Source organism: Cydia splendana, chromosome 26 (genome assembly GCF_910591565.1).
Source record: "Cydia splendana chromosome 26, ilCydSple1.2, whole genome shotgun sequence".
Lineage (NCBI taxonomy): Eukaryota > Metazoa > Arthropoda > Insecta > Lepidoptera > Tortricidae > Cydia > Cydia splendana.
Genome location: NC_085985.1, coordinates 10,996,604 through 11,017,628, shown reverse-complemented (window position 1 = coordinate 11,017,628; position 21,025 = coordinate 10,996,604). Strand labels below are relative to the sequence as shown.

The following is a 21,025-nucleotide window of genomic DNA, read 5'->3' as shown; positions in this document are numbered from 1 at the left end:
TCAAACTGTCTATGGAAGGATAACCCATCATGCTTATTTATTTTTCAAATTTGCTGCTTTTTCACAGACCATTAGGCGCCATTCGCACGGCAGTTTTTTCAACGCGCGTTAAAAAAGCGTTTGAATGACACAAATGGATAACCATGTATCTAATCACATGACAGCGGTGTGTCTTCCTTTTATTTCTGACACTATGTTATTTAGCAAAAAATAATCCTTATGATGAAGCCTTTCAATCGGTATGATAAAACTACAGGCTGATGTTTTTTTTCGTGTAGCGGGTTCGATTCCCGGTTCAACCATGTAATTATTTAAAAATCTATGAATGCAGTTTAAATTGTTTTTTAAATTAAAATAATGTCTTCTTTCAGCAAAATATCCTATCTACGATATTTAAGGTACTTTCCCTTGATGTCCCATAGTCTTGGGACACCCTGTATACCATTGTTGTATGGGAGTTTTTAGTATTTCTTGTTATAGCCGCAACAGAAATACATCATCTGTGAAAATTCCAACTGTCTATCACAGTTCATGCCTGGTGACAGACAGACGGACAGTGGAGTCTTAGCGATAGGGTCCCGTTTACCCTAAAATATAATTGGCTTGCAGAAATTCTTGTAACACTGAAAACCCACTTAAAACTACAATTCTACTGAATTATTTCAATTCAATATAGTATCTTGCCCATTATTTTCAATCAAAACTTTACATCTAGACCCATTTTCAGAAAATATGAAACTTTTTTATTTAGATAAAAACGAGAGTTAAGAAGTTAGAATGAATACAAAGTAATAAAAAACTATTTACACTGAAATTTGGTTTGTTTCCTATGAATATTTCCAAGAAGCTTTCTAACCTTTTGGAAACTTGCACATCTGACAGAGAATAACACTTACTGTGTTCAGGCAACAGAACGATACGGTTGTCCGCAGTGTGCTCCTGGTCGGGCTCCGCTTTCACGCGCACTTACTCCGCAAGTACTCCCTCCATCAAAGCGGCACCGACTGAGATAGATAATAACATTAATTAGATATCATTTAGATATGCAGCAGCAACATGGCTATGCTGGCATAGCTTGACCTGTCAAAGTGTCAAATTGAAGTGTCAAAGTGCCTAATCCCTAGAATCAAAGAGAATATAATCCTAGAATTGTGTCAAAAATTTTTTGTAATACCATGGATGCCAGCTTTTTAAGCCAAATATTATAAAAAAAGCTAGTATGTTTTGTCTCTCACGGAGGCACGCGTATAGCACATCTATAGGATCCTACCATCTATGGCGGCGTCACAGAGGGCCTACCGCAAACCACGTTCTACATGCTGGCTCCCTGTCACACTTAAGTACGAAATTACACGCGCGACAGAGAGGCAACCCGTTCAACGTGGTTCGCGGTAGGCCCTCTGGCGTCACATCACATCTGTCAAGAGTCAAGAGCAAGTCAAGAGTGTCAAGTGTATGCGTATATTGCGTCCGTTTCATGATATTCTTTTGAGTTGTTTCTTGTTATTTTTTTACTAACTCCAATTTCATATGGGTCAAGTCATTTCTTAATAATGTCAAGTTCTATTCGTCGTAAAATAAAGAACTTGAAATATACGAGTTATATTTTCTACTTAGGTAACTTGAGACGGAACGTCTCTGCAAGCAAAACATTGATCGCGTTAGCAGAAATTGATTACTGATCACTGAAAATGTAGAAGTTACCTACTAATTTGAGATACGGTGCCCGATAGTATTTTACAGTGAGGATAGATTTAGTAAGAACCTCGATATAAACATATATATAAACAGCAAATCTTGGGGTTTATTTCGTTAGTGGTTTCACTATAATGGAGGCAAGTGCCAGCGTGCCGCCGCAAGTAAAACAGGAGCCAGAATGGCACAGCGCGGAAGACGAGGTGTCTCCGAGTGTAATACTGTTACCAGAACATAGTGAGTATTGACTATTGCCATTTTACATCACATTATTATCATATCATTCTCTTGCCCTTGCCCCATTCACTTGGCGCAACATGTCTTTCTCTTCCACACCTCTCTGTCGCCCGCCATTTCATCATTCACTTGCGTTCGTTTCATATTATCTCACACAGTCCATCCACCTTTTCCTCGTACTTCCCGCCACATTCATTTGTAATCCTTTCACATTAGTTTGTACTAATAGGGCACGAAATATCATTTGATATTTACCACTTGCTTTTCGGTGAAGGAAAAGATTGTGAGGAAACCTGCATCTGTGAAGAAATTCAAAGGTGTATGTGAAGTCCCCAATCCGTATTGGGCCAGCGGGGACTATAGCCCAAGCTCTCTTGCGAGTGAGAGGAGGCCTGTGCCCAGCAGTGGGACTTATATAGGTTGAATTATTATTATTATATATTATAATAGGAAGCGGTGGTGGCTGAGTGGATATGACGCCCGACTTTCAATCCGGAGGTTGCGGGTTCAAATCCTGGCTCATACCAATAAGTTTTTCGGAACTTATGTACGAAATATCATTTGATATTTACCACTAGCTTTTCGGTGAAGGAAAACATCGTGAGGAAACCTGCATACATCTGCGAAGAAATTCAAAGATGTATATGAAGCAAGGACCGGAAAACCCCTCTTTACGCTTAATCCTATCAATTCGGTAACCCAATCGATTCGGTTACCGTATCATTCGGTAACCCTATCATACTGTTACCTGATTGTAATGGTAACCTTATTGAAACGGTAACCCTAACCTTTAACCGAGTTAATCTCAAAACCCCATCGCGATAGGGTTTTTGTTAAGGGTTTTTAACAGGTTTTCATTCAGTTATGGTAACCTTTATTATCGGTTGCTTACTGGTTTGCTACATTAAAGTAGTTTTAGTGATGTGCCGTCAGAACTAAAAAAAATACTAAAAAAATTGTTTATTTTATTTACTTTATTTATATTTTGTTGATTTTATTGACTTTATTTATTAAATTTATTAAATTAAATTTATTTATTTAATTGATTTAATTTATTTAATTTATTTAATTTATTTAATTTATTTAATTTATTTAATTTATTTAATTTATTTAATTTATTTAATTTATTTAATTTATTTAATTTATTTAATTTATTTAATTTATTTAATTTATTTAATTTATTTAATTTATTTAATTTATTTAATTTATTTAATTTATTTAATTTATTTAATTTATTTAATTTATTTAATTTATTTAATTTATTTAATTTATTTAATTTATTTAATTTATTTAATTTATTTAATTTATTTAATTTATTTAATTTATTTAATTTATTTAATTTATTTAATTTATTTAATTTATTTAATTTTTTTTTTTTTTTTTTTTTAAGAGTCCTTACTCCTACGGACGAGCGTATTTTGCAAAATGCTTCCTTTTTCATTCAAGATTACGACGTAACTATTGCTATTTATTCAAAAACTGATAATGTACATAACTAATCATTTCTTAAACTACGGGCTGAATATGTTTAAATTTTCATTTTATCTTTTTAAACCTAAAATAAATGAGTTTTCCTGAGAGTCTTTTTCAAAATTTGCAGTGAGAAGGGTCGTTTTGGTTCTCAATTTTGCAGCAAACAAGAATCATTGGGTACATGAATGATTACAATTCAATTCACCATATCTTGAATGAGAGGCTGAATTGCTTAAAAATCGAAGATTCATTTAAAAAACATGATAAATAACCCTCCGAGTTTTCTTAATTTTTTTGGTGAAAACAGGGTTACAGTAAATTTTTTTATCGAAAATTGGACTTATTTTTTGCCCCGAAAATAGTATTATATCAAACTGTAACTTTATGTTAACCCATAAAAAAAAACCATAACTATAGGACCGACCTTGCCGTGAATATTTATTTTTTTAAAAGACGTATAAATCACGCCGCGCCGACGCCGCGCGCTCATTCTCCGCCGAGCGCGCTTAGGGGACGGACCTGTGCTCAATCGTCAGGCATTCGTTGCGTTTGTAAACATCGGAGAGTTCCGAGAAGTGCTGTATACTGCGATTAGAAAATCTTGATCCAAGTAAGTACATTTTTTACACCATATTTAATTTTAACAACCGACTCTCGCTTATATGATAGATTTTCAGTGTTACTTAAATTATGGTTAGAGTTTGCATTATTATTATACCTGGACGACCTGGACGATGTACAGGTTCCCATGATGGTGTCAGGAGTTGGTCACCAGAACTTCTAATCTGCTCATCGTAACTCCATCGTGTTTGGGCTAAATAGATTGGCTCCGACGTGCACCATCGGTACAGATAAGGTAGGTCCAGGGTCTCATGATGGAGTCAGGAGTTGGTCACCAGAACTCCTAATCTATTCATCTTAACTCCATCGTGTTTGGGCTCAATAGATTTGCCGTGACGAGCACTATCGATCTAGATGAGATCCAGGGTCTCATGATGGAGTCAGGAGTTGGTCACCAGAACTCCTAATCTACTCATCATAACTCCATCATGTTTGGGCTCAATAGATTTGCCCCAACGAGCACTATCGATCTAGATGAGATCCAGGGTCTCATGATGGAGTCAGGAGTTGGTCACCAGAATTCCTAATCTACTCATCATAACTCCATCGTGTTTGGATTCAATAGATTTGCCCCAACGAGCACAATCGATCTACATGAGATCTAGGGTCTGATGATGGAGTCAAGATTTGTGCACCAGAACTCCTAATCTACTCATCATAACTCCATCGTGTTCGGGCTCAATAGATTTGCCCCGACGAGCACTATCGATCTAGATGAAATCCAGGGTCTCATGATGGAGTCAGGAGTTGGTCACCAGAACTCCTAATCATCATAACTCCATCGCGTTTGGGCTCAATAGATTTGCCCCGACGAGCACTGTCGATCTAGATGAGATCCAGGGTCTCAAGATGGAGTCAGAAGTTGGTCACCAGAACTCCTAATCTACTCATCATAACTCCATCGCGTTTGGGCTCAATAGATTTGGTAGTTGAGTACAGATGTAGTGCATAGTTGTTTTCCTTCGTATTTTCTGACTGACTGAATTAGCAAGACACGTTCGTTCGTTTCCGTGAAAATACGAAGGAAAACAATTATGCACTATATCTGTAAGGAAATTTAGTAATTACTGTATGATTTCTTTATTTTTAGGTCGATTTTCTCAGAATAGAACGTAAGCATTTGGCTATAGGCAGAAAACGTAAAAATCAAACTTTTGGAAAAGTGAAACGCAAATCTGTCGCAGCTATGATCAAAAAAAAGAAACAAATGAAAATGTAAGTGTGTTTGGAATCATTAGCTTTATTACATAGAGACACATTGTAAGTGCTGGAACCTGATAATAATTTCTAAATATTTCAATTACAGTAATAGTCACGAAACTCCCTGTCATGTGGATTTAACGACTCCAATGCCTAAACAGTCGTTGGCATCTGAGCAGTCGTCTGCAAATGATGTAGCTACCAAGATGGACATCAGCGTAGACGTGTGCGCCGATTAAAAAAGGATCGGCGGCGGCGTTTGCCTAAAAATCGGCGGCGGCGGCGTGTTTTCGGCGTGAAATCGGCGTGACCTTGACTTTCGGGTTTCTTAAGAGAAATCATTAATTTGTTGTTTTTCTTGAAAATTTTATCAACGCAGGTTACTGGTCAGTTAACAACGTATAGTTTGAATATGCTGTGAGTAAAAAAGGGTTTGTAAATGAATATAGCATAGTTATAATAACTTGTTTACCCTAGTAACTGGCTCGCATTAAAGAGGTTACCTGGTCCCAATGACCTTCGATCCGATCTTTAACTCCGTTTTCTCAAGCTTTCCATGGGTATTAAAAATGACGTACTTTAACAAAACAGAACTCCACATATCCTTGACATTTGTTAGACTATAGTGGACTTCTATGGCTTCTTTTTAATGGTTTTCTTGTCGTACAAGCAGGCTCACTGAGACGTATCTTCTTTCTCGTATTCTCATTGCTGAGGCTCTCGACCACATGTAATTTGTCTCCATTTCGTGCGGTCATAAGCCGTATGGACTGCACGGTGCAGACTGCCGCAAGCCGACCTCTTCATAGCGTTCGACCATATCACACATGCTCCAACTCGAGCACGTTTGCCACCATTCGGCTTAAATTCATGTGTTTCTCCACATCATGCGTTGGATAATATGTCCGAACAATCTAAGGGCTCACCCATGGCATGTTGGGAAGAGATGAGTGGCGATATAGAGCTCTTTGAGAATGGAGGGGTTTGTTCTTCTAGCAGACCAAGGTATAAGCAGCACTAGCAGCAGTCTTCGTTCGTTCGTTAACAGTTAACGGTGAATATGTCGTAGTCAGGTCATATAATCCGCCGTATTACATTACGGCTAGCCGTTTTCAAAAACAGGGGCGTTTTGAAATGCGGCGGTTCGACGATTAGCCGGATTGTCATTGCGATACGTTCTTCAATAAGGCGGCCTACGTTTAGCCGCATCGTACTACTATTTAGATTGTAGAGTGACCAGGGGCCTATTTCTCGTACGTTACAAGTCTTGTAATACAAGTGTGTATCTATGGTAACGCTTGTATTTCAATATTTTTTACACGTTTCCGTTTCACGTAAATGTATAATTGTTACAAGAGCGGGGATAAAAGAGTTTTCACAAGTGTTGTTGTTTCACAAGTTGACAAACACTAGTAGATATTATATACTAAAATAGTAATTTCGTTTCTCAAAAGCTGTACTTTATACTTGTAGCTTGTGACTTATCACGAAATAATGAGGAGTCTCTATAAACTGCTAATATGGGTTTTTGGTAAAAATCGATTAATAAATAAATGAAGATATTGCATTTTTAAGATCTCAAACGTGTAAGTTTTTAATGCACTTCGTTAAAATCAGTAATATTATTTAAATTTAGCTTTTATTCTCCAAAAATAAACAGTAAACTCATTCCTATGAAATTATTATAATTGGGAAAGAACCAGTAACATAATAATTTTGTAACGAATTCACCCGTATTATAAAAAAAAACGGACCCACCCTGAAGCTTGTAAACATTCATAGAGTGACTGACGAAACTGAGTTTGATTTTACACTTGTAATTGATAATTTTGAGAAACGCGTTTCATTACTACTTGTATTATTATACGCTTGTATATTCCGAAAACACAAGTCAGCCATATTATTTTCCTCTTATTAAGATTATGATGTATAACAGTGACATTGACATTAAGATAACATTTATAATGGCCATTGCATTTCCTTTTTGCATAGTAAACAAACCTATTTTCTAACTTTAGACAGCCGCCTTGTAGCACTTATAGTAATCATTCCTACGAGAAACAGAATTAAAACACACTTGTACAATGAAATTTTAAATGTAAGCTTGTAGACTTGTGAACTTGTAACGTACGAGAAATAGGCCCCAGTTCTTTCGGTCGCCTACGTAATCGGTGTTTGACAATGTTTGCAATTTAATTTATTTTTATCATGGTCCCACCGCACTACATGTGTTTCTTTTCCAAAACATTCCCTTTACAACTTAAACAGGCGGAGCCCCGCGAAAGCGGGGCTTCTATTTCTGGGCGGTTTGCCCTTCGGGCATCTGAAGCTACCTAACTAACCTAATCTACTTACATGTTTTCACGGACGTCTCACTAAATCAATATGTAGGTAGGTTAGGTTCGTTAGGTAGCTTCAGATGCCCGAAGGGCAAACCGCCAGAAATAGCTCGCTTCGCGGGGCTCCGTCTAGTTAAGTTGCCAAGGAAATGTTTTTTGAAAAGAAACAGTCCGACGAAATCCAGATTTGATGGACACCCCAGCGTTTTTCATAGTTTGTGTTGTTATGTCAGGCAGCGCCACGAGTGTTAAAAATAGGAACTAAAAACTGTCAAAGCGGCGCCTAATGACTCGCTGTATTACATTACGGCTAGCCGTGTTGAAGGACGTATGGCGCCGAATACATTCCGGCGGATTCTCATTCAGCCGCATTCAATCCGGCTAATCGTTGAACCGCCGCATTTCAAAACGCCCCTGTTTTTGAAAACGGCTAGCCGTAATGTAATACAGCGGATTATACGATCCGACTGCGACAAATACTTAGGATTACTCAGTTACTTCAATTGGTGTGTCAAATAGTTTCTGCAACTGGCTATTCAGTTTTATTTAATTAATAATTGGTGTATATTTGACAACTGTAACATAATACAAAATCCATTTTGTAATTCAAAAACCAATTTGGAATAGCTAATTAACAACACTCAAGGTCACGCCGATTTCACGCCGATCATTTATCGGCGGCGGCGGCGTGGTCAAAAAGCCCGGCGGCGGCGGCGCGCCGGCGCGGCGCACACGTCTACATCAGCGCTACAAACGATTCAGTTAGTAACTAAAATGCTGGTCGTTGACATAATATATTCATGTTTGAGGCGTCTTTATTAATGTTTTTATCAATCATGTTCGAATCACAATTAACTGCTTTATTTATTTTGCAGATCCAATCACACATTGAATCATTATTTGTAGATTCTGAAATCGATGCCACATACGAAAACGGCAGTGAGGTAGATTCAGATGTTGAATTCGATTTGACAATCGAAGAGGTAAATATGTCGTTTTTAATCTATAAATGATTTTATGATATTTAATTTCATTTGCTTACTATATTTAAATATTTTGCTTTATAGGATATGACGAAATCAGAAACCCCAACCATAGTTGAAGGGAGACGAGTGGTTAAAATGCAGTATTTTATAGACCAATTAATTGAGATCTCCAAACACAGCAGCAAATTCGGTTGTCAGTTGAACTTCATAGAAATAGTAAATGAAAAAACCGTTGGGCTTAGATCCACTTTTTCGTTGCGCTGCAGCATGTGTAATTCTCAATTTAAACTTCACACAGAAGATACTGAGCGAAATCTAAACGATGTTAATCACTCCGCAGTCTCCGCCACAATTCTTATGGGTTGTGGGTCATCCAATCTGAAAGAGTTTACTGCATCAATGGACTTACCCACTGTAAACCAAAAGGTATATGAACAGTGCCACGAACACCTGCATAGTTGGTGGAAGGAAGCGGCTGAAAAATCAATGGAAGATGCTGCACTACAAGAATCACAAGAAGCCGACAAAATAAGTCCCAACGGGAAACCAATGATAGCGGTTACAGCAGATGCCTGCTGGGCTAAACGCTCCTACAGGAGCAATTATTCTGCACTCTCAGGAGTTGGGGCGATTGTTGGCATAAAATCTGGGAAAGTGCTTCATGTTGGCATAAAAAACAAATACTGTGTAAAATGTGCACGAGCTACCAGTAAAAATACCACTCCGCCTGAACATGAATGCAGTATTAACCACAGAGGCTCTTCTACTAGCATGGAGCAGACAGCAATAGTTGAAGGGTTTAAGGAATCAGTGCAAAAACATGGTTTAATTTATTCACAGTTGATAGCGGATGGTGACGCTAGTACATATAAAAATATAGTAGACAGTCGTCCTTACCCAGGCATACATGTTCAAAAAATAGAATGTTCTAATCATCTGTTGCGGAACTATAACGGCAAGAACATAAACTTATCGAAGGATACCTCAGTACCGTTATCCCAAAGGAAACTTCTAAAAGCTGCTGATCGTATTGATCGTTTAAGAAGAGCAATAAAACAGGCCGTCAGGTTTAGAATGGCACAAAATTCACCATTTGAAGACAAGATAAAGGAACTACGCCGAGATATTTTAAATAGCCCTAGTCATATATTTGGGGACCACTCGAATTGTGACGATTATTACTGTCTGCCTGAAAAAAAACTCGAGCACAATTATGTACCTCAAATACCGGCACTAATGGCAAAATTGATGGCAAACGCGACATATTTAGCCGGCTTCTCGCAAAGTCTTCTGTATAGACTAAATAATAATCGTGCAGAGCAATTCAACTCTCTGGTGGCTAAGTATGTTGGAGGCAAAAGAATCAATTATGCCTTGAAAAAATCATACGAGTTAAGATGTTATGCAGCTGTAGTGGCATTGAACACTGGCATGCCCATCTACACGCTGCATAAAACAGTGACTGGGAAAAGTCCATCAAAACTGACGAAAAAGGTGGAACAGCAGAAACGTGCTAATAATAGCCGTAAAAAAGAATGGAAGCCTAAACGAATAATCGATTCTAAAGAGGCGACTGACTATGGCGAATCATGTCAAAAGCCTGACATGGTACCTGAAGAGTATGAGAGAAGAAAGGTGAGTTAACCATTTTACCGTCATTCATGTCATTTCGTTATTATTCGCGCGTACCTATTGTATATTAACCATACTTACGACCTTCGTTTGACTTTTCTAGTTTTTATGCTTATTATAATAATTAGGACCTAAGAGCGCACATAATCTTACAAATAAATATAGCTTTGATTGATATACATTGAATTGTGTCAAAATATTTTCAATAAAGTTAATATTCAGATAGGAAAGTGAGGACTACGTTTGTATGGAAAGCGATTTCCCGCGGACGTCCACTTTCGTTAACGTTAGTCAGGTTTTTCATTTAGGTATACTATAATAGCTAAAATATTTTTTTAATCATCTTGTGTCATTAAGCGACTGATGCCCTTAAAGGTACTATATTTATAATATATAATGTTTTTTGGTGTATTGTAGGAGGAGTATTTAACGACACTACAAGAGCAGCTGAAGGACAGAGATGTCATAGAGCGTGAAACGATGCTGCAATCAGAAAGCGCTCTATGGTTGGAATTGAGGAGGTGTATTCTGACAGCGTCCAATTTTGCGAAAGTTTGTAAGCGACGCACTAATATAAGTCCAGCGCCCCTAGTAAAGAGCATGTTGTATGGTTACTCTATAGATCACGTTCCGGCTATACAACATGGTAAAAAACATGAAGCTGATGCGATTAAGCAGCTTGAAATGGAGATGCATATCAATGTGGAGAAATGTGGTCTCCACATTGACTCAAAACATTACTTTTTGGGCGCGACTCCTGATGGGTTGTATGAAAATGGCATTATAGAAGTAAAATGCCCAAAATCGGCTTACGGAATTGACCCCGACGAGGCCGTAAAACAAAAAAAAATTAATATGTGGAAGGTGATCAATGGAGTCACGGTTTTAAATAAAAACCATGACTGGTTTTACCAGATTCAGGGCCAGTTGCATATAACAAATAAACAAACATGTTTATTTGCTGTATGGACTGGCCCCAACTTTCCGCTAAAAACCGAAATAGTGCAAAGAGACGACAATTTCTGGGCAGCAAAAATGGAAACAAAACTAATAAATTTCTATGAAAAATGTTTGCTCCCAGAAATTATCGACCCTCGAAAGACCAGAAGTATGCCTCTAAGAAGTGACTCGTTTTAGGGTAAATTTTCAAATACCTAGTCATTTTTAGAAACTAGAAATCCATAGGACTAAAAGACTGGGTATATATGTCGGAGCGTGACTCCAGAAGGACGTATTACAGCGTTATAGTTCATAATTTTAGACGCCTTTATAAAGTCGATTAGCATTGTTTGGCTACGTATTACTTGGTTGTAACGAAATTAATAAAGTTGCGTAGAGAGTAACGCCATCTATTGGCGCATTGTTGTACTAAGATGACAGGTAAAAGGCTTTGGAACGTCAAGTGTTTTAAATTGCGTGAAAGTCGGTACGAGGTGGCATTTTTGTCGTTATGTTGGTAGCCTGGTCGAGCAGGTTTGCCAACTTGACTTTGAGGCGGGAGCAGAGAGGCTCCGCCGCTGGTAGTTCTTCTTGATCGGACCGCGCTAGAGATCGGACGTGATCGTTAGCCATGCCTCGTGCCTAACTCGCCACGTTCCTGAAGGCTTATACCTGAAGGATTATTCTGAAAGTTTATAGAATCCAACGTTCTTTAACCATTTAGCTAAGTGTTTTATTTCTATCGGTATCCGACATATATATATATATATATATATTTTCATTCAATGTATATAAGCTTTAAAAAATAATGTACAACAGTACCTTAAATATGACAAAATATGATGTTTCTGACAAAATCGCATAGGAAGTTCCAAAAACGGCGAAATTTGCCACATTTTCGCGTGTCTCAGTGGCGGCATAGCGGAATAAAATAAAATAAAGACATTGGATATGAATAACATATTAACACATTCAACCTCAACCTATTATGAATAACTTTCTATTTTTATAAAGATCATTTTCTAGAGAATTTATTTAATCATTCCGATAAATTAATGCGTTATTTAATAAAACAAGGTAAACATTTTTATCGTTGTCCCGCGTGGAACTTGTTTTGTTATGACTTAATGATACCCCCCAAAATCTTCTTTGCTTATTGAATAACGGTTAGATTAAATTTACGACGCAATAGTGCGTGCAATTTATTATTTTTGTAAATGTGCAATTAATATAAAAATAGGTAAGAATCTCATTCGATATAATATTTTGGTACGACTACAATGACATTTGTATGGCCGCTTAATATGTGGGTACACAATCGAAATAAAAATGTCGAAATAATGCTGATCCTTTTGTTTTATTTCCTAAATCATAAAAGTCTATACTGATATAAAATCTAGTGTAATATGTAGTCTGTGCGGAAAGAGAAGAGTCGTGAAATGTATGGGGCCCAATATATTACAAGACTCTTCTCTTTCCGAACAAACTCTAGTATGGATGCAGTGTTATGTTCCTGGTGAGTAAGGTTCTTAAAAGCTTCCATAGATGTACTAAATTATTAATAAATTCTTATAAGCTTAGACTATCAGCAATGCGCTTGTGACACTAATATAGTTACAAGCGTTCATAGGCTGCGGTGTTCACTTACCATTAGGTAGGTCGTATAAGTTTGCCGTTTATCATGGTTTGTAAAAAAATTACAACACTACTACAATGACGAATATTACTAGTATTCATAACAAGAGTGATTCGGAGAGGATATTTTTATTATTAATATTAATTTATTTTACACTAGACAGGCCCGCAGCTTCGCTCGCGTAAATGATATAAAAGTTTGTCTTAAGTTTAGTTAAATACCGACATTATTATGTATTCAACCCTGCCAGGGTTTATAACTGTAATAGGGATTTCTTATTTGTAGCCGTTATTTGGATAACTTAAATAATTAGCAAATTTTTCATTACGAAAAGGCAAGATGGTATTTTTTATCTAGGTAGGTATTTATTTTAAACTTGTTTCAACAAAAAAAAAATTATAAGCCTACGTAGTTGCAAAAGCGTTCATTTGATTAATTTCCGCCTTATTTTATTTTATTTATTTATTTTATTTATCAGGTCGCACAAAAATATCTGAACATGCACTTTATCAACCTACATTATAACCTACTATCCAGTGTGTATTTCTGGCCCATCTCGGCAGCCCGTTCCCCGGACAAAAGGCAATGTTTGCCGAAGTCGAATTTCTTTTTGATCGACTGTGAATTCAGATTGACTCCGAATAATATAACTCAAAATAAATTTAAAACAACAAAATACAAATTATAAATAATATGATAATATTAATTTGATTGATAAGTCATATATGGCATAAGTCACTCGTATGGGCTATACACTAAGGTTGATGTTAACAGCTTTTTATTTTACTCCGTGTAATAAAACGCCGAAATAACTGTATACCAACATGACAAAGATAATTTGGGTTACTTTAACTTGCGAATAATTTGGTCTAGTCTGTAGCACCCCCGAAACGAAAACAACCGAGAGTTGCCGAGAGATGGCCGATCGTCGTAAAATAAAGTTATGAAAATTTTATTTGGTTATTGTAAATTAAATACGCATCGAAAGCGATAAATTTTATGCTCTAGTTCTATTCTCATATTTAGATAATAGATTGGAACAGTTTTTCTTAGCATACGTGCGTCGTATTCGAGAAACGTGTCAAAAACTTTTTTAGAAGGCGCCATCTTGCTTATTCCCTCGTTTTTTAAACCGTTCTGGTTTTTCAATTTTATATATATGATGATACTTACAAATAAAGCTTCATTTGCTCAAGTAAACCTTATAAATCAACTTCGTTCTAAATAAAAACGGAGATACTTCTGTTTTATAAAACATCAAATCGAACTTCAGAGGGTTCAGTAATCGTTAATACTCTCGAATTAACTGTGAATATATATACAGATATTTACTAATATTTAAAATAACTTTATTTTTAAACATTTTATTATTCAACTTCCTTGGTGAACTGACTTGAATATGTGACTTGACTTCATGGACGAACTTGTCACTATAATTCCATGACAGAGGTAAAAAAATCATTATTATTTACTTGTCGTTGGTTATATATAACATACATATACATTCTATTGACGACTACCATGCTTATAAAATAAAATAAAGTGTCAATATAACGTTAAAATAAATTAACTTGCAATTAAATTGAAAAGTATCAAAATTATTCTCGTCTGCGTTGAAACGCGCATAGCTTTGCCGGCGCTCGCGTACCGAGCGCCAGCGCCATCTATCGAGTGTTATTTCGCTAAATCGGTGAACGCTCTAAGGAATAAGGGCTCTTAAGTTTATTTAATTTATTAAACTTATTTAATTTATTTATTTTAATTATTTTAGTTATAATATAATAATATTTATAATAAGAACACACCACACAGGTAGGTATAAAGATAAACAAAGGAAAGGCAAAAAAACTTGTTTGTGCTGGAGGCTTCATAGACCGCCCATGCCAACCTCGGTTATTCAATAATAAGTTGAATTTAAGTGTGCGTAAAGATTACAATCCTTTGAACTGGTCAAAAACCTCATAATGAGGTAACTGAATAGACTGGGTTTTTATTTCGGTTACCGGTAACAGAGGTTAACTCGATCTGATACGGTTACCGAATCAAAGTGTTACCTTATTAAGCGGTTACCGTTATGGTAGGGGTTACCTCTAAAATAACCCTATGAAAAACCCCGGTTAAGGTAACCGGTTCCTGTCCCTGATATGAAGTCCCCAATCCGCATTGGGCTAGCGTGGGGACTATAGCCCAAGCCCTCTCGCGCATGAGAGGAGGCCTGTGCCCAGCAGTGGGACGTATAAAGGCTGAATTATTATTATATTATAATAGGGCATAGGGCTCTACTATTTTGGTTAAGCTTAACACGATCACAAGCGCCTTTTATTATTTTATTCTCTTTATTTATTTTTCGTCTTAAGTTAGGGTTTTTATAATATGAATATAAAAGTAAAATATAAAAACACTTAAAAAACAATAAAAATACATATTTTTAAATATGTATTTTTATTGTTTTTTAAGTGTTTTTATATAAACACATTATAAAACACCTAACCTAGGGTGCCGCCAGCAGCGGGGCAGGGCCCAAGCTACCGGTGGTCAGGGCCGCAGAGAGAGGAACCGGCGGACTATCCGCGCCGTGTCCAAGATCACCGCCTTCTGCATCTGACCCTTATTTTATTTATTATTAGCGCAAGCTACACAAATCGCCTACAAACAGATCCGCCTAGCAGGCGTTCGCAGTGGATGTGGTAAAATAAGTATTTGTAACTCTTATAGTGTACATGCTTTTTAGGGTTCCGTATTCCGTACCCAAAGGGTAAAACGGGACCCTATTACTAAGACTCTGCTATTCGTCCGTCTGTCATCAGGCTGTATCTCACGAACTGTGATAGCTAGACAGTTGAAATTTTCACAGATGATGCTATAACAACAAATACTAAAAAGTACGGAACCCTCGGTGGGCGAGTCCGACTCGCACTTGTCCGGTTTTTTCAGACTACACCCATAATCTTAAGGTTCCGTGACACAAGCGCGTTTTCCGGGCGGGACGTGAACGTTTTATATGTAAAAACGTGGATACATCTCTAATAAAGTATCTAATATTTCAATGATTCCATATTTATAATTGTATTTTGTAATTTTTTAGATAAGATAGATAGATAAATGTATTTTGGAATTTTTTTGAAAGATAAGTTATTTTTATTTCTTGTAATATTTTACACAAAAGTGCCCCTATTTGTTGAATAAATGTTGTGCCCACACTAACTAACATACACACATACCTACTACAAGATCAGGTTAAATAAAAGCTTGTAAAATAAAACTCTATCTGTAAAACCAGGTAACTTTAGTCCACAGCTTATAACTGTGGTCCAAAATCAAGTTCCAATAAAATATTTGTAAGTATTTTTCAAATTATGTTGAGTATATAATATAGAAAGAGCATTAGTGTATTAAAGCTCCAAAATAAATGTAACGAGTACATATCATATCTTAAAGAATTAACGTTAAAAACTGGACTATTGTTGTACATTTATTTTGGAAATTTAATACACTAATTATTAATGCTCTTTCTGTATTATATACTCAACATAATTTGAAAAAGTTGTAGTTGTAGCTTTATGTAGTTTTTAATTTTAGTTTATATTTTTTTTGTTTATATTACATGTATTCCCTTATTACATTACATATGACGACGGCAAGGCTTTTGTTAATATATTTGAAAAATATTTATAAATATTTTATTGGTACTTGATTATAGACCAAATAAAAATTACTAAAAGGTAATATTTGACGTTTTTTATTTAAGTATCTAATCTTGACATCCGCATCCGCGGATGTCTAAAAATCTGCATCGCAACATCCCTGGCCCACATTTACCCATCCGCCAAAAATATTTCTCATACGTTAACATCATTGGCCCCGTAAAATCAGGTAATTATTATAGTCCTTAAATACTATAATAATAATAATTTATTAAGGACTATAATAAATTAAAAAACGATTCGTTTAGTATCTGAGCAAGAATATAGGTGCGTTATATTTAATAAACAGTCATTTTTGTCCGACTTCTCTGGATCGAGACGATTTCGTTATAGGTAATGACGAACTTACCTAGCACTTTCACCGTCGCTAAGACGTTCCTGTACCGACTTGTTCGACATCCGCATCCGCATTAAGCTCCGCATCGATTTTATGCGGATGCGGATGTTGAAAATAATGCGGAAGTTCCGCGGTTGCGGATGCGGATATTCGCAACATCCCTGATATGGACCGTTGCTTTGATAGAAGGTAGGATCGTATAGAAGTGGTATACGCGTGCCTCCGTGAGGGACAAAACATACGCAATGGCTACACTGTGATTGGTCGAATTCATTTGTTGCCCACCATAATCCATACTAAATTTGAGATGTGAGACTGTGACAAGGACAAACAATAATAGCGCTTTCGCTGCTAAGACTGAAAGATACAAAAGACTATCCCGTTCTGTCAGTTATCCCCACCACTCATGCCCAATCCAGTTTAATACAAGATTCATGGTTGCTTTACAGTGCGAGTGAAAGTGGAGGTGGAGTATGAAGAGCCCGCGCCGGGCTTCAGGAGCGCCGAGCTGCAGCGCCCGCCGCCGCTAGCCGGTGAGTATGTTTTTAGGGTTCCGTACCCAAAGGGTAAAACGGGACCCTATTACTAAGACTCCGCTGTCCGTCGTCCGTCCGTCCGTCTGTCACCAGGCTCACGAACCGTGATAGCTAGACAGTTGAAATTTTCACAGATGATGTATTTCTGTTGCCGCTATAACAACAAATACTAAAAAGTACGGGTGCGTATCATAATGAATACGAACTTTTGGTATAATTTCAGTTTACAAACGTTCGAAACGTATACTAATCTTATGTATAATGCACTAAATCTATATTTTCAATAAGTATAACATAAAAAATAATATAACGTACAATATACATACCGCTGTTTGGTGTAACATACAAATAAACTAATTACATTTAATATAACATTAATTATGCATATAAATTAAAATAACGAATAACATCTTACATAAGTATCTGAACAAAACATCAGTAACATTATTTGGATAGCTCAGTATTTCATAGGTCATCGAAACTAATTACTGTCAGAAAAGTAGGTTAGGTTAGAACTGTGACTCCCCAGAAAAAAAAAGGCTACCCGAAAAGTAGGTTAGGTTTGGTTAGAACTGTGACTCCCCAGAAAAAGAACCTGCTACCAGAAAAGTAGGTTAGGTTAGAACTGTGACCCCTCAGAGAAAGAAACTGCTACCAGAAAAGTAGGTTTCGTTAGGTTAGAACTGTGACTCCCCAGAAAAAGAAACTGCTACCAGAAAAGTAGGTTAGGTTAGGTTAGAACTGTGACTCCCCAGAAAAAGAAACTGCTACCAGAAAAGTAGGTTAGGTTAGAACTGTGACCCCTCAGAGAAAGAAACTGCTACCAGAAAAGTAGGTTAGGTTAGGTTAGAACTGTGACCCCTCAGAGAAGGAAACTGCTACCAGAAAAGTAGGTTAGGTTAGGTTAGGTTAGAACTGTGACCCCTCAGAGAAAGAAACTGCTACCAGAAAAGTAGGTTAGGTTAGGTTAGAACTGTTACCCCACAGAAAAAGAAACTACTACCATAAAAATAGGTTAGGTTAGGTTAGAACTGTTACCCCCCACAGAAAAAACTGCTACCAGAAAAGAAGTTAGGTTAGGTTAGAACTGTGACCCCTCAGAGAACGAAACTGCTACCATAAACGTATTAGGTTAGGTTAGAACTGTTACCCCCCAGAAAAATAAAGGGTTAGGTTTATTGCGTGGTATTTGTTTTGTATATTATATTATTTCAATGTTATACATTTTTATACTTATCATAAACGATATTATATGTAAAGTTCATTATACATTATAAAATTATAGAATTCAATGTTATACGTATCGCACGTTATACTTATTGCACGTTATGCCATTCAAAATTATACTAATTGAATTTATATATTCTGAGCAATATATTATAGGTTTGTATACGTTCTATTACTTACCCAAAAAGTACGGAACCCTCGGTGGGCGAGTCCGACTCGCACTTGTCCGGTTTTTGGTATGTAATGCCAGTGACAGATAAAAGGGCAACATACATTTTAAGTTGTACACTACCACAGAATAAATAATAGTACTACCATACAGAAAGGAAACTTCCTACAAAACCGAAGTTTGACAGCGGTTCAGGGTCGAATCATGCTGTCCCTTTCTATTAATATATGGTACTATCCCTTTCGGCTATTTAGGGTTGTCAAAATTCAAGTCATTATCTTATCGTCGTCGTGTCGTGCACGCAAAGGGATGTCAAGTTGTGCCAACCCTAACATATTAACATATTTTATGTAGTTTAGTACTTAAAAAATAAACTATGTAATTTTATTTATTTTTAATGTTAGTTTAGTTTACTTATGGGTTTAATGTTTTTTTCTTGTATTAGTTATTAGCGTTGTTTAACTTTGAACATTAAATAAAGATTTTCCTTGTCGAAGAATAAGAACTGATAGATATTAAGTCTTCGTTTCTGTTGTGTTTATTTTAACATAAACTATGTTTGGTTTCAGCTTTAAGTGACACGTTAACAACGCTAAATCCGCAACACCTACCCGCTTTCCTCACCTCCATGCCGTGTCCTCCTCTCGTGCCGCTCAGCAAGCCCCGCTCCGCTCCGCAACAAGCGGGCCACACCGGAGCGACTGATAAACAAACGAGCGACAACACCGACACAAAAACTTACGTCTGTGACGCTTGCGGGAAAACGTACCAACAGAAATACCTACTAATCCGACATCTTCAACTGCACCTCAAATCTAAGATAGATATAAAAATAAATAGAAAAAAATATGACTGTGGTACATGTGGACTACAATTCTTAAACGAATCCGAACTACAGAAGCATAAGTTAAGCGAGGGTCACACTGGACTCAGGAAATACCCGTGCGACGTCTGCAAAAGAGAATTTTCATGCGCAAACGCCTTAAACTTACATAAAATGATCCACAGCGGAGAGAAACCTTTCCCCTGCGGAATATGCGAAAAGCGGTTCAGACAACAGAACGAATTGGACAAACATGTTATGAGAATGCATACTAATGAACGGCCGTATAAGTGTGAAGCGTGTGAAAAGCTATTTAAAACTGTAGCTGATTTACGTCTACATATAAGGTTACACACTGGTGAGAAACCGTTTACATGCGATATATGTCAAAAAAGCTTTTATGCTTCCGACTCTATGACTAAACATAGACGGGTCCACACTGGAGAGAAGCCATACAAATGTGAAACTTGTGGAATGCAGTTCACGAATAAAAGCGGTTTAACCACACACAGACGAACCCACACCGGTGAAAAACCATACTCATGCGATGTATGTGGGAGAAATTTTTCACAAAGAAACATATTAGTGACTCATAGAAGAACTCATACTGGTGAAAAATTTTCATGTGATGTATGTAATAAACAGTTTACACGTACTTCTAAATTGAAGGTACATAAACAGAAACATGTGAACGAAAACTAGAATAGATGTTCACTATTAGATAAATAATTATTATTTATTTTTTTGCTTTACCTGCAAATAAATCACTTAATAAATTGTGTGTGTGTGTTGTTGTTGTAAGATAAATTAAAATGTACGAATCCATCTAAGATGACTTTTTATCAACTTGGCAAGCGAGCGATTGTAACAAGATCACGTACGTCAAATATGAAAATATGACGTTAAGGGACTATTAAATTGTGAAGCAGTTTATTTTTTTTAGTAATCTGTACATAATAAAACAAAAATACTGCTGTATAATACATAAAATAATAATAAAAATAAAATTTGTTGAAAAATATGAGATTGTTTGAGTTATCTCATTTTTAGTGCAATCTACTTTGAAAAATTTTGAACAATACAATAGGGAGTATTACTGCAATGTTCTGCCGCCAGAGTGCAGCACTAATTTGTTTAGTAAACTATAGAGTAACTTATACATACTAGGCCTTAAACAGTTTTTTGTCAAGTTTTCACTATGACATTGATGCACCAAGGCGGTTTGTTTACTTTGTTTACAGGTGGCGAAAATCGAAATTTCTTTATCTGCCTCTCTATCGATCCAATAGATAAGCAAGAGTGATAGAGAGGCAGAAACCGAACTTTCAATTGTCGTTCACGGTAGGCCATGTGATTGACCTAGTGACGCATGAGGTGTCATTGATGATGTCAATGAGGTTTGTTTACTGTATGTGCTAGTGGTGCCACCTACGCAAAGCTTTGCCTAATATTCCCTATTAGACAATTTTAA

The 21,025-nt window shown here is 36.5% G+C and overlaps 1 protein-coding gene across 1 annotated transcript; it reads left to right on the top strand.

The window, feature by feature from the left end:
• Window positions 1-1,472: 1,472 nt before the first annotated feature.
• Window positions 1,473-20,482, top strand: LOC134803349 (zinc finger protein 239-like). The gene is made up of 3 exons (XM_063776147.1): window positions 1,473-1,932; window positions 17,249-17,332; window positions 19,301-20,482. Exons 1-3 carry the CDS (start codon window positions 1,830-1,832, stop codon window positions 20,254-20,256), a joined length of 1,143 nt encoding a protein of 380 aa, XP_063632217.1. The 5' UTR covers window positions 1,473-1,829; the 3' UTR covers window positions 20,257-20,482.
• The last annotated feature ends 543 nt before the right edge of the window (window positions 20,483-21,025 follow it).

Bases quoted from the DNA above. Each gene is read 5' to 3' on its own strand.
- LOC134803349 (XM_063776147.1), top strand. From the start codon at position 1,830: ATGGAGGCAAGTGCCAGCGTGCCGCCGCAAGTAAAACAGGAGCCAGAA. The intron at 1,933-17,248 runs GTGAGTATTGAC...GTTGCTTTACAG, and splicing joins AATACTGTTACCAGAACATA to TGCGAGTGAAAGTGGAGGTG. The intron at 17,333-19,300 runs GTGAGTATGTTT...GTTTGGTTTCAG, and splicing joins GCGCCCGCCGCCGCTAGCCG to CTTTAAGTGACACGTTAACA.